Here is a 14,005-nt window from a genome sequence, read left to right as displayed (position 1 = left end):
CCAGTCTGTGCTGACACAGCCGCTCCAACATGGCCAGAGTCGAATTCCAGCGAACTGGCATGTCGATGATCAGCCGGTGTTGTGGCCTTCCATACTGCTGCTGTAAGGTGGACAAGAGTGCAGAGGCAGTGGCTGACAGGCGGAAAAAGCGTACCACCACCCGGGCATCCTGCAGCAGCTCGCTCATCCCCTGGTAGGTGCGCAAGAAGCGCTGCACCACAAGATTGAGCACGTGGGCCAAGCAGGGGATGTGCTGGAGGTTTCCCTGCTGCACTGCTGCCACCAGGTTGGCCCCGTTATCGGCTGCCACATACCCCACTTCCAGGCCTCTGGGGTCAGCCACCTCCGCTCCTGCTTCCTGAGGGCGGCCAGGACGTTGGTGGCCGTAAGCCTCTCCTTCCCCAGGGTCACCAATTTTAAAAGGGCTTGGCAGTGCCGAGGCTTGGCGCTGCTGCTGCCGAGGCGGGCTTGCTTTCCGGGTGCTGAGGGAGTGTCGTGACAGGACCCTTCTGCATCCCCCCTGATCCCGCGTGGTGGCACCACTAGCTGGGCTGATGCGCTCTTGTCCTCCCTCCGTTCCATCAGTGTCACCCAGTGGGCCGTAAAGGACAGGTAGCGACCTGTCCCAAATCTGCTACTCCACGAGTCCATGGTCACGTGGACCTGCTTGCCCACAGAGTAGTCCAGGGAACGGGCCACGTTTTCCACCGCAAACTTGTGGAGTGCTGGGATCGCGCTCCTGCTGAAATAGTGGCGACTGGGGACTTGCCACTCGGGGATGCCAAATTGGAGCAGCGTCCGCATGGCGCTCCCCTCCTGCACCAGGGAGTAGGGAAGCAGCTGTGATGCCATGGCCCGGGCCAGCAAGCCATTTAGTTTGCGGATCCGCCTGTGGCTTGGAGGCAGAGGCTTGGTCAGACCCTGAAAGGTGTCGCTCAGCAGGGTCTGACGACGCTGGGATGCAGGGGAGACAGAGGAGAGAGACGAACACTGGCTGCCAGCCTCAATGTCTGTGTCCTGAGCAGCCGAGGGGGAAGAGCGCTTGCGTGCTACTACTGCTGCTGCTGTGGGGGATTCACGACTCTGAGGGAGGGAGGATGCTGCTGCGCTGGTGGGCCTTCTGCTCTCAGGAACCCCTGCCAGCAGTGCCTGCTTCCTCTTAGTGGCGGCTTCTCAGGTGGCCCTGGAGGGATGAGGTACCCATCTTGCTCAGACTTTTCCCACGGCTCAATCTTTTGCTGCATAACCTGCACACCGCATTCCTTTTGTCATCAGTACATTCCTCAAAGCAATCCCACACTGGTGACTTTAATTTACTGCGGCCCCCACTAGCAGAGGGTGCAGAGGAGCAATGTGTGGTAGTAGTTGCCGGGGGTTGCATGGTGGTGGTGCCGGCTGAAGCAGTGTCCTGTCTACTTCCTCCACGCCCACTGCTGCCGATGCCCCTGCCCCTGCCTGACATATGGCGATATCCTTGCCTAGGCCGAGGTGACTCGTCATCTGCTCTGCCTCTGACCATTCTTCCACGGACTCAGCAGGCTGCACATAGTTAGGGTCCACAACGTCGTCATCATCAGCAGCATCATCATAATCCAGCTCTTCCTCTGACTCCCCCGCCTCCTCTTCTGTCCCTACATCCCCAGACACAGACCCCTCTTCTTCATCACCAGAACTCAACAACGCTTGTGATTGTGGCCCGATCTCAATCTCTGCCACATCAGTCCCCAGTAAGTCCTGAGCTTCTTGCATCAGCAGGTTCCCAGATGCCGGACTGAGGGACAGAACGCTGTCATCCTGGGAGGGCTGCTGACCAGTGGGTGCTGGGGTGGATGTCACAACAAGCGTGGGATGTTGGCTGCTGCTGCTACTGCTTGGAGTGGTGCTCACAGTAGAGGTCTGGGAGGAAGTCATGATGTCCATGAGTACGTCAGGTTCCATTTGCTCAACCACCACACGGGGACCAGAAACTTTAAAATATTTGGACAATGGCGTCCGCTGACTCGGCCCAGGCTTTGCTGCCCCCCTTTCTGCTGCATCACGACCACGTACAGCTGGGCGTCCTCTCCCTGGACGTGGAGCAGTCCCAGAAGTGGCTGAGGCAATTGAACTCCCTTTCCTCTCACCCCGCGAAACCCTGCCAGACATGTTGCTAGTAATGAATCACTGGATGCAGTGGGCACAGTACAAGGTCACTGAAGGATGCAGTGGGCACAGTACAAGGTCACTGAAGGATGCAGTGGGCACAGCAGTGGGCACTGGATATACAACTAGGTCACTGAAGGATGCAGTGGCCACAGTACAAGGTCACTGAAGAATGCAGTGGGCACAGCAGTGGGCACTGGATATACAACTAGGTCACTGAAGGATGCAGTGGGCACAGTACAAGGTCACTGAAGGATGCAGTGGGCACAGTACAAGGTCACTGAAGGATGCAGTGGGCACAGCAGTGGGCACTGGATATACAACTAGGTCACTGAAGGATGCAGTGGCCACAGTACAAGGTCACTGAAGGATGCACTGGGCACAGCAGTGGGCACTGGATATACAACTAGGTCACTGAAGGATGCAGTGGCCACAGTACAAGGTCACTGAAGGATGCAGTGGGCACAGTACAAGGTCACTGAAGGATGCAGTGGGCACAGCAGTGGCCACTGGATATACAACTAGGTCACTGAAGGATGCAGTGGCCACAGTACAAGGTCACTGAAGGATGCAGTGGGCACAGCAGTGGGCCCTGGATATACAACTAGGTCACTGAAGGATGCAGTGGCCACAGTACAAGGTCACTGAAGGATGCACTAGGCACAGCAGTGGGCACTGGATATACAACTAGGTCACTGAAGGATGCAGTGGGCACAGTACAAGGTCACTGAAGGATGCAGTGGGCACAGTACAAGGTCACTGAAGGATGCAGTGGGCACAGCAGTGGCCACTGGATATACAACTAGGTCACTGAAGGATGCAGTGGCCACAGTACAAGGTCACTGAAGGATGCAGTGGGCACAGCAGTGGGCACTGGATATACAACTAGGTCACTGAAGGATGCAGTGGGCACACAAGGATGTCACACTGTGTAATGAGATGCTCATATGCCAGCGAGCGAGCGAGCAGTGGGCACTGGGCACGGCACAAGGTCACTGACAGAATGAATGAACAGCGCTGGCAGAGAGTGGCGGCGCCGGCGGTGTGACTGGCTGCCTGCAAATAGTACAAGTGTATAACTGTCACTGGAATATACAAGTGAACACTGCAGCTGCACTAACCTGCCTGCCTGCACTCTACACACAAATAATCCCCACTCCCACTACACTGCAGCACTGAACCTGCCTGCACAGCACTACACACAGTTAAATAATCACTAGACTCCCACACTCCCACTACACTACACTGACTACAACTAACTACAGCAATCACTCACTGACTAGCTAACTGTGTACAGTATAAGAGCAGTGTTAGCAAAAAAAACGCTTTGTTTTTAACACAATAAATGCACTTGCTCAAACAACAATGGCCTGGAGATAATCCTCTCAGCACCACAGTCTAGCAAGGACAGAGCTTTTCCATCATGGCTGCCGCTTTATATTCAGGAGGGGAGGGCATAGCTCCCCTCCTGTGATTGGTTGCTAGGGCCTGGCTGGGGCACTCTGATTGGCCTGCAATGTGTCACTTCCGCATAGTTTGACGCATTTCCGCAAACCACGACTTCAGCACCGGGTTTCACGAGCGTGAATGCGGATTTCTGTCCGCATTCACGCGAAGCCGAAGTAGATTTTCGTGGTTGAAAATCTATTCACGGATTTTCGTGTCCGAGGCGGAATGCGTCAAAATGGTCGTGAATCCACGCATAAGCGTGATCACGACCTGGCGGTGAGCACCACTGGTCTTGGTACACTTTAGGCCCCTTAGTGCCAATTGGGCATCGTTTCAATGCCACGAGCTACCTGAGCATTGTTTCTGACCACGTCCATCCCTTCATGACCACCATGTACCTATCCTCTGATGGCTACTTCCAGCAGGATAATGCACCATGTCACAAAGCTTGAATAATTTCAAATTGGTTTTTTGAATATGACAATGAATTCACTGTACTAAAATGTCCCGCACAGTCACCAGATCTCAACACAATAGAGCATCTTTGGGATGTGATGGAACGGGAGCTTCGTGCCCTGGATGTGCATCCCACAAATCTCCATCAACTGTAAGATGCTATCCTATCAATATTGGCCAACATTTATAAGGAATGCTTTCAGCACCTTGTTAAATCAATGCCACGTAGAATTAAGGCAGTTCCGAAGGTGAAAGGGGATCAAACACCGTATTAGTATGGTGTTCTTAATAATCCTTTAGGTGAGTGTATATCAGCAATACATTCTTATTGTTAGCATTGCAGGAGGGTGACCATATACTTCTAATCGCAGCTCCATTTCAATGTCTCAATGTACCACTTAGTCAGGACTAAGTCTTCATTGGAGGGAAGGATAATACCAGGTCCAAGAGTCAGAGATTGTAGAGGAGATAAAAAAGACAAAGGGACACCGGGAGCCCGATCTGGTGTATTATCGTTGCCTTCCAAGTAAATGTGTAGAAAAGAAGATAAATATACTCACAGGGCTGGGTTGCATTAGAGGCAACCACTCCAATCATCATGTGGGGAAGTACCATCCCCACTCAGTCTTGTAGGAGTATGGTGAAGGTCACAGCTCTTTAGAAAAAACACCCATGTGGGTAGGAGGTAGTGGCCTGGTAGGGTAGGAGGTTTCTGGGCTACCCGACTTCTATTGCCAGGTCCAAGAGGGTCTGTTAAGAATTGTTGTGATGAGACAAACTGGGTCTGATTTATCAAGACAGGTGCAAAGAAAAATGGAGAAAAATAGGACCCAGCTGCCCATATCAAGCAAATTCCAGCTGTTCTAATAAATAATGTTCCTGATTAATCTGGACAACTGCACAATTTTTGCTCTAGTTTTCCTTGTGTGTTTATTGACAAATCAGGAACATTTTAGGATGTCATTTGCTGCTTCAGTCCATCAGGTAGAAAATGTTACCTGATATGTAATTTCTTTATTTTGTACAGATTTCCCACCTGTCTTGTTCAGCACCTTCAAGCCTCCTCACTCGGACAAGGAAGAAGCTGAAGATGCCAGCCCTAACCGTGCCACACAACCCACCAAGCCAATCTCTGAGGCCCCAGCTGGCAAGGTCTGCTAATAATATCTACAGGAGGCAGTCATAAAATGTCAGCACTATATCAATACACAATAATAATAAGGGGAAAAAAGGATCATTGCTGATAATTAGGCTGGAAATGTAAAAAAATATACTTGAAACAAATATAACAATAACAAAAGGTTCTAACTCCATGCAACAGTATATACAATACAATTAAAAATAGCCCTGCAGGTGAGCTTTAAAGCAAAAACTAAACTTCCCATCATTTGACATCATCACTGACATATTCTAAATATCATTATTTTACTAATGCACATTGTCATCTTATCTAGCTGAATCACAAACTGGGCTCACCAGTCACCAGCGACACTTTAGTTACTGCCTTTTCCAAGAAGGTTTACAAATATTAAAGATAGTGTACAACAAGAGACTGTGGCCTGTGGTGAAAATAAATGCAACTTTGTCAGAATTTGCAACCTTTACCATTCCGTCAGTAGCACCATCTTGGTAACAGACAGGATGCAAAAAATGCTACCTATAGTGAAAATATTTGCAAATTCATCAGGATTTGCAACCTTTACCATTCTTCCCCCTCACTTTCTGCCTAATCTTAACCAACCCTATCCTGTGCCTAGAACCACCCTCTACCCATCCCACACCTAACATACCCTATCCTGTGCTTAGAACTACCCTCTACCCATCCCACACCTAACATACCCTATCCTGTGCCTAGAACCACCCTCTACCCATCCCACACCTAACATACCCTATCCTGTGCCTAGAACCATCCTTTACCCATCCCACACCTAACATACCCTATACTGTGCCTAGAACTACCCTCTACCCATCCCACATCTAACATACCTTTTCCTGTGCCTAGAACCACCCTCTACCCATCCCACATCTAACATACCTTATCCTGTGCCTAAAACTGCCCTCCATTTTTCCCATACCTAACCTACCCTATCCTGTGCCAGCCATCCACTGCCTAACACTTATCTCTCATCCCCTCTGCCTAATGCCGGGAATACACGGGTCGATCCGGTGGCGATTAGCCGCCGGATTGACCCCAGCCGCATCCCCGCTCGTCCGCGCGGATCGATTGCCGCCCGTCCCCGCCAGCGCTTCCTAATCAGCGCTCGATTCCCAGCCATTGTCCGCCGGCGGGGATCGAGCGGGCGGGAGTCGAGCGGCTTGATCGGGCCAGCTGAATATTATCAGCTGGCCGGATCAGCTGGTGGATACACGGTACAGAAACGTACCGTGTATCCCTAGCATAACACTAACTTTTTCCTATATGATGTAAATACTGATAGGTTGCAAAATATGCTACCACATGGAAAAAATACAGACCAAAATATATAGTCATCATAAATAAGGCTATAGGGCGGCGTAGTGGTTAGCGCTATCGCCTTGCAGCACTGGGTCCCACGGTTCGAATCCCAGCCAGGCCAACATCTGCAAAGAGTTTGTATGTTCGCCCCGTCACTGTATCGGTTTTCCCACATCCCAAAAAAATGCCAATAAGTTAATTGGCTTCCCCCTAAATTGGCCCTAGACTATGAATTATGAACGACACGATACATACATAAATATATGATTATGGTAGGTATTAGATTGTGAGCCCCTCTGAGGGACAGTTAGTGATGAGACAATATACTCTGTACAGCCCTGCGTAATATGTCAGCGCTATATAAATACTTAAATAAATAAAATAAAAATAGAACCCACAAAGTTTTATTAATAGCAACCCTTTGAAACAAAGGGCCACAGTCGAGACAAACAAGATGTCTTCTCCTCCATATTGGTTATGTATAGGTACATGTTTCTTTTTGTTAGCATCAATTGTATTAAAGAATGACATAAATTGTCAATTTTGATACAACAGCTTTTAGATTGGCACCTACCCTGAGCAGGAACAAGCACCAAGCAACCTAGGCAGGTGCCTGGGACTTAGTGGGTGTCAAGGGGCCCACCAATAACCTTCTCTGACCTCTCTCCACTTCAGCTTACCAAAAAGACCACAATGGGGGCCCAAATCTACTACCTTGCCTAGGGCCCCGTTACATCTTAATCCATCTCTGTGCCTACCTCAAGCTCTGCTTGTGACTTGACTAGTCATTTATTGCTGCTTGTAAATCATTATCTGATCAGAGAGGAATCTTTCTGATCGAATTCCTCCATACACTACACACAGATTTTCAATACAGTTCAGCATAAAATCTATTGAAAATCTGTGCGCACTGCCTGCCTGGCCACCAGGTCCACTAGTTGTTGCCACCTTGAGCCATGCGGTGTAGGCAGCAAATCACCTGTCCATCGGCGTGTCTTCTCTCCACTGCCAGGATCTCCTTCCTGTTGCTTCTCTCCCGGGCCCATGTGTCACATGATAAACACTAGAGGCCAAACACTACAAGCACTACAAGCATGCACCTTATGTACAGTGTATAGCCACATTTAGATGTACTTAGTTTTTTCACATCCAACTGCTCACATTGCATTGAGAGTGTTGACTACAGTAATTTGTTTTATATATTTTTCAGTTTCAGTTGGTCACCTAATTAGAACCTCTTAAAGTAGAATAGGGTGTGCTTATTTAGGAATTTAGCAGAGTCTGAAATGCTATGGTTGTCATTAGCGTTGGGCGTAATGACTGGAAATGTACGAGTAGTCATAATTATGAGCCATAATTACGTACTTCGACATTGTAGTCATATTTTTAGTAATCACCCGTGACTACGGGTGCATTTGTAATTACACAGCTACTGCAAAGGGAACTAAGGGGAGGTGCAGAGGCACAAAGCCTTTCAGCCATTTTTGCCCCACCCTTGCCCCATTGAGAAGAGCTATGTTGAGGCTGTTGTTGAGCTGATGTCGCAGCAGAAGGCCAGTTCCACACAATACTCACTGCCTAACCCTATCCGCTGATATTTCAGATACCACCATAGGGAGCAATGATAAAAGCTGCGATTAGCTGCCATTAATGGTAATTTCACGCCCCTGTGTTTTTTTTCATGTTTAAGTGTTTCTATTATCCCCTCTGTATAAATACATATATATAGTATCATCTCATTACAGTAAACACTGATACAATACCTCTGGCTATAGTAAACCCAATACCTAGGTTCCAGTGGCGGACATACGGCCGTGCAGGCCGTGCCGCCGCACAAGGGCCCCTGAAGTTCTGCTGCTTCAGGGGCCCATTAAGTATTGCAGGTTTTTTTTTTATTTTTTTTTATTTTTATTTATTTTTTTTTTAACCTGGGGGGCCCAACTCCTGTCCTCCCCCCCTCACCTCGCCCCCCCCCCCCTCATGCGGCGGGAGAGCGGAAAATACAAGAAGTCTCCGGCCGGGGCGGCAGCTGCAGCTTGGTCTCCAACTTTGGAGACATATCGGAAACTAAGCAGCAGCTGCCTCTAGCGTCTGCTGCAGCCCCGGCCGGAGACTTCCTGTATTTTCTGCTCTCCCGCCGGCTGCAGCGCATACCGGGAGGGGGGCCCCGAGGTGAGTGAGGGAGGATAGGAGTCGGGCCCCCCACCCGGATAGCTACCCACCCGGCTACCTTACCCACCCACCCGGCTACCTACCCCGCTACCTAACCATCCACCCGGCTACCTAACCAGGCTACCTACCCACCCACCCGGCTACCTAGCTACCCACCCGGCTACCTAACCACCCTGCCGGCTATCTACCTGGCTACCTACCCACCCGGCTACCTAACCACCCTGCCGGCTATCTACCTGGCTACCTACCCACCCGGCTACCTACCCACCCGGCTACCTAGCTACCCACCCGGCTACCTAACCACCCTGCCGGCTACCTACCTGGCTACCTACCCACCCGGCTACCTAGCTACCCACCCGGCTACCTGACCACCCTGCCGGCTATCTACCTGGCTACCTACCCACCCGGCTACCTAGCTACCCACCCGGCTACCTAACCACCCTGCCGGCTATCTACCTGGCTACCTACCCACCCGGCTACCTACCCACCCGGCTACCTAGCTACCCACCCGGCTACCTAACCACCCTGCCGGCTACCTACCCACCCGGCTACCTAGCTACCCACCCGGCTACCTAACCACCCTGCCGGCTATCTACCTGGCTACCTACCCACCCGGCTACCTAGCTACCCACCCGGCTACCTAACCACCCTGCCGGCTATCTACCTGGCTACCTACCCACCCGGCTACCTACCCACCCTGCTGGCTACCTACCCACCCGGCTACCTACCCACCCACCCGGCTACCTACCCACCCACCCGGCTACCTACCCACCCGGATACCTACCTACCCACCCGGCTACCTACCCACCCACCCGGATACCTACCTACCCACCCGGATACCTACCTACCCACCCGGCTACCTACCTACCCACCCGGCTACCTAACCACCCACCCGGCTACCTAACCACCCACCCGGCTACCTACACACCCACCCGGCTACCTACCTACCCACCAGGCTACCTACCTACCTACCCACCCGGCTACCTACCAACCCACCAGGCTACCTACCCACCCACCCAGCTACCTAACCACCCACCTACCCACCCACCAGGCTACCTACCCACCCGCCTACCCAGCCACCCACCAGGCTACCCACCCGGCTACCCAGCCACCCACCAGGCTACTTACCCACCCGGCTAAGGGCTACCTACCTACCCACCCGGCTGCCTACCTACCCACCAGGCTACCTATCCACCCAACCACCCATGGGAGCTGCGCGCCGGATGGAGGCTGGGACAGGAGGTCTGCTGCTGCAGGTGAGTAAATGTTTTTTTTTTATTATTTATTTTAGCAGGTGTATGTTCTGGGCAGGTCTGCCACATGATTGCGTGTATGTTCTGGGCAGGTCTGCCACATGATTGCGTGTATGTTCTGGGCAGGTCTGCCACATGATTGCATGTATGTTCTGGGCAAATTTGCTACATGATTGCATGTGTTTTCTGGGCAAATCTGCCGACATGATTGCACGTATTTTCTGGGCATATCTGCCGACATGATTGCAGGTATTTTCTGGGCATATCTGCCGACATGATTGCAGGTATTTTCTGGGCATATCTGCCGACATGATTGCACGTATTTTCTGGGCATATCTGCCGACATGATTGCACGTATTTTCTGGGCATATCTGCCGACATGATTGCACGTATTTTCTGGGCATATCTGCCGACATGATTGCACGTATTTTCTGGGCATATCTGCCGACATGATTGCACGTATTTTCTGGGCATATCTGCCGACATGATTGCACGTATTTTCTGGGCATATCTGCCGACATGATTGCACGTATTTTCTGGGCATATCTGCCGACATGATTGCACGTATTTTCTGGGCATATCTGCCGACATCATTGCACGTATTTTCTGGGCAAATCTGCCGACATGATTGAATGTATTTTCTGGGCAAATCTGCTCACATTATGTGTATTTTCTTGAGAAAACCTGCACAATTATGTGAATTTTCTGGGGAAAGGGTCACCAAAACTTGGGCCCACTGTCTTTGCGTTGCACTTTTCAAGGGAACCTGAGGTGAGAATAATATTGAGGCTGCCATATTTCTCTCCTTTTAAGCAATACCAGTTGCCTGGTTGCCGTTCTGGTCCTCTGCCTCTTATTCTTTCAACCATAGACCCTGAACAAGCATGCAGCAGGTCAGGGGTTTCTGACAATATTGTCAGAACTGAGAAGATTAAGCTGCATGCTTGTTGCTGGTGTAATTCAGTTTATTACTGCAGCCAAATAGATCAGCAGGGCCGCCAGGCAACTAGTATTGTTTAAAAGGAAATAAATATGGCAGCCTCCATATCACTCTCACCCCGGGATCACTTTAAATTACAGTTAGCTCCGCCCTTATCCGGTCATTGCCACGCCCATTTTTTGCCGCGGCGCTACGCGCCGCAGGTTCTATCCACGCCCATTTTTTGCCGCGGCGCGCTTCGCGCGCCGCAGGTTATAGCTGCACCCATTTTGGGGCGCGGCGCGCTTCGCGCGCCGCAGGTCAGGGGGGCCCACAATTGATATTTTGCACAGGGGCCCACTGCTGCCTGTGTCCGCCACTGCTAGGTTCCAACCATACACCTGTATGAATAAAGAATGTATGATGAATTCTGATATAGTAAACTTTTGATATAGTAAACTACCAGTACTTGGCCAGGTCCCTTGGAGTTTACTATAAAGGGATACTAGTGTATATGAACATCCAGTTGCTAAAACATTTAGATATAATTTTGCCCCTGAAATTCACAGAAATGTGTCCATAGCATAGCTCTTCTCAGAGCTGGTGCTTCCAAAGGGGCAAAGTGGGCAATTGTCCAGGGGTCCTGAGCCAGCTGACAGGCACCCAGAGGATGAAGACGGAAGCACACAGACTGGTTGAGGAGTGGGCTGGCCGGACAGATGAGTTCACTCCACTGCCAGATATTTTTCAAGGGCCCTGGGGACCACTATTCAGTAAGTGAGTAAGAGCCTGGGGGGTCTGATAGCTGGCTCTGGGGCAGGGGATCACCAAATACAAAACAAAGGGGCCACCTATTGCTGCTTACGAGGGGGTGAGGAGTTTGTCAGGGTGCCCCATGTTATTTTTACCCAGTGCCCCAATGTGGTTAGAACCAGCCTTGGTTCTTCTGTCCTGGACTGCCAAACAATATCCATAACCCCTCTCAGTCTAGGGCATATCTTAACTCATATAGCTCTGCAGAGGGTGGGACACAGCAACCCTCTTGCTATGATTTTCAAAGTTGAAATTGAAAAATTAAATGAATTTGTTTGAGGTACCACTCTGGTTTCTACTAGTCTATCCAGGGGAAGAAGGGCTAGCTGTGTTTACTTCCTACAATACCAGGTGATTCCCTTGTAACTATGTACAGTACAAAGGCACACATTAAAGGCCAGACCCATCCAAAACTACATCAATTTTATGTACAGTAGGTACTAGGAATTTAGATATATTCCCAGCTTCTTGTATCTCTGAGAAAATCTCTATATCTTGCATACATGATAAACTCACCTACCATCAGTGTATTCATCATTATACAAAATGAGCTACTGTATCTGAGTGTTCTATAGAATGGGCAAATAACTGAAGTGTCCAATAAATAGACAGTGATGCCTTCACTGTGATTTTTTGTGCAAAGGCAGAGACACATTTACTTACAAATGAATCTTGCTAATGACATCTCCAATTGGCATAACATAAATCTGATACATATGCACTGTTCTATCTTTAGGAGAAACCAGCACTCCCTAAGCTGACTCTGAAGCAGGACATCGCTATGAAACCAGGAGTTAAACTCAAAGAACAGACCTATCAGTGGTTTGAACGGACTCAGAGGAAGAAGCTGATCAAGATGGGGCAGTTCCCAGAATGGTTCCATGGCTTTGTCACACGCAGGTAAGTGATTCTATGCCGTCCAACCTCATCTCCAACTAAATAGAACATATCTGCAATAAGAAAAAAAAACTGATCTAAATACCATTTTCTGAAGCTCAAAACAGCCATTTCACAGTCTTATCAAAATTCAACTAAACTTAAATGAAATCTAAAGTGGATATAAAAATCAGTTTAATTTGCCTGGGGCTTATTGCAGTTAATGGAGTCATCCTGTGCCTGCGCTGTCCTTACAAGTCCCTTTGGACAGCAGCGGCGACCCCACAGGGCTGGCCGGCCATGTGCCTCCTCACCGCTCTTCTGATGCAATGAGCGTTCTGCGCATGTGCAGTATGCAAAAAAAGCACACCCGGTAGGCACAGAATGAATCCAGGGGGCTGTAAGAAGACTTTTTTTCCTTTTTTTTTTTTTTTTTTTTTTTTTTAGCATTAGTAACCTTTTTCAAACTAATGTTAAAATTTTTATATTTTTTTATAAATTTTATATATTTACATATACAAAATAATTGTTTATGACCATTTTGGGTGACCGTTTAGAAAGGATCACTGTAGTAGCCCGTTATTGTCTATAGAGAGCGGACTAGTAGGAAGTGCTCTGCTGCGCGGGTACTACAAGCAAACTACAGTAAGGCTGGGGCCACACTTGCATTTGCAGAAAATGTGCGCGGAAAAGAAGTCTGCAATTTTTCTGATGTTATTATGGTTGCATAAAATCACAAATCCCGTGCGATTACTATAGACTGCCAGCAACGCTGGATATTCATGGGGAGTGAAGCACACGTTAAAACAGATTTTGAGCGCCTTTTAGTTATATTTCACAACCAGCAAAGCAAATAGATACCGTATATTAAATAATATGGGACTGATTTGTCAGCTTCAATAAGGTGTTAAACAATGCTGGTACTTACTGTAGCTATGTCACTACTGATACATTTTTATCCATCAGGTTTTCATTTTGGTGCTGCGATTTGCCCATATGCACATTTTTCAGATGCGTCAGCCACTGAGTCTTCATTGTTGGATGGCTATTTGGTGGTACTGTAGTTTTTTTTTTGCCAGCAGGGCTTAAATTTGGAACCAGCATTAGGCTATAAATTGGTCCTAAATATTGTTTAGTTAATGGCAAGCACTTTGGTGCTGGTGCTTGGCCGTATGCTGGCACTGATGATTTTTAGGATGTCAGGAGTTAACAATTGCTGCAAGCATTCAGCTACCTTACATCCAAAATGGTGGTGTGCAATATTTTAAACACTGAGCTTTGACTATTACACAGTTCCAACACCAATACTGAGTTGGGGCCCGATTTGGTATTCATGGGGAAGAGGATGGGAAATGAGCATTGGTTATGGTTGGGTGTAGATTATGTAGGGGCGGTTTAGGGAATGATAAGGTTGGTTCATTTTTTGGTTTAGGTTAAATACCAGGAATGGATGGTGGGCGGGACTAGGGT

The 14,005-nt window shown here is 49.0% G+C and overlaps 1 protein-coding gene across 3 annotated transcripts in view; it reads left to right on the top strand.

The window, feature by feature from the left end:
• SH2D2A (SH2 domain containing 2A) overlaps positions 1-14,005 on the top strand; it is a 162,545-nt gene that overhangs the window by 60,502 nt on the left and 88,038 nt on the right. For 2 of the 3 annotated variants that reach the window (XR_011023726.1, XM_068251702.1), the window contains exons 2-3: positions 5,075-5,199; positions 12,396-12,559. Coding sequence is in view for 2 of the 3 variants with exons in the window: in XM_068251702.1 (XP_068107803.1) it covers positions 5,075-5,199; positions 12,396-12,559 (289 nt within the window). In the remaining variant the exon portion in view is untranslated. Of the gene's footprint in view, positions 1-5,074; positions 5,200-9,766; positions 9,931-12,395; positions 12,560-14,005 lie in introns of those variants that run through there. The other variant, XM_068251703.1, reaches the window with a different exon arrangement.

This window comes from Hyperolius riggenbachi, chromosome 9 (assembly GCF_040937935.1).
Source record: "Hyperolius riggenbachi isolate aHypRig1 chromosome 9, aHypRig1.pri, whole genome shotgun sequence".
Taxonomy (NCBI): Eukaryota; Metazoa; Chordata; class Amphibia; order Anura; family Hyperoliidae; genus Hyperolius; species Hyperolius riggenbachi.
Note: the sequence above shows the minus strand (reverse complement) of the source record. Positions and strands in the feature narration are given on the sequence as shown.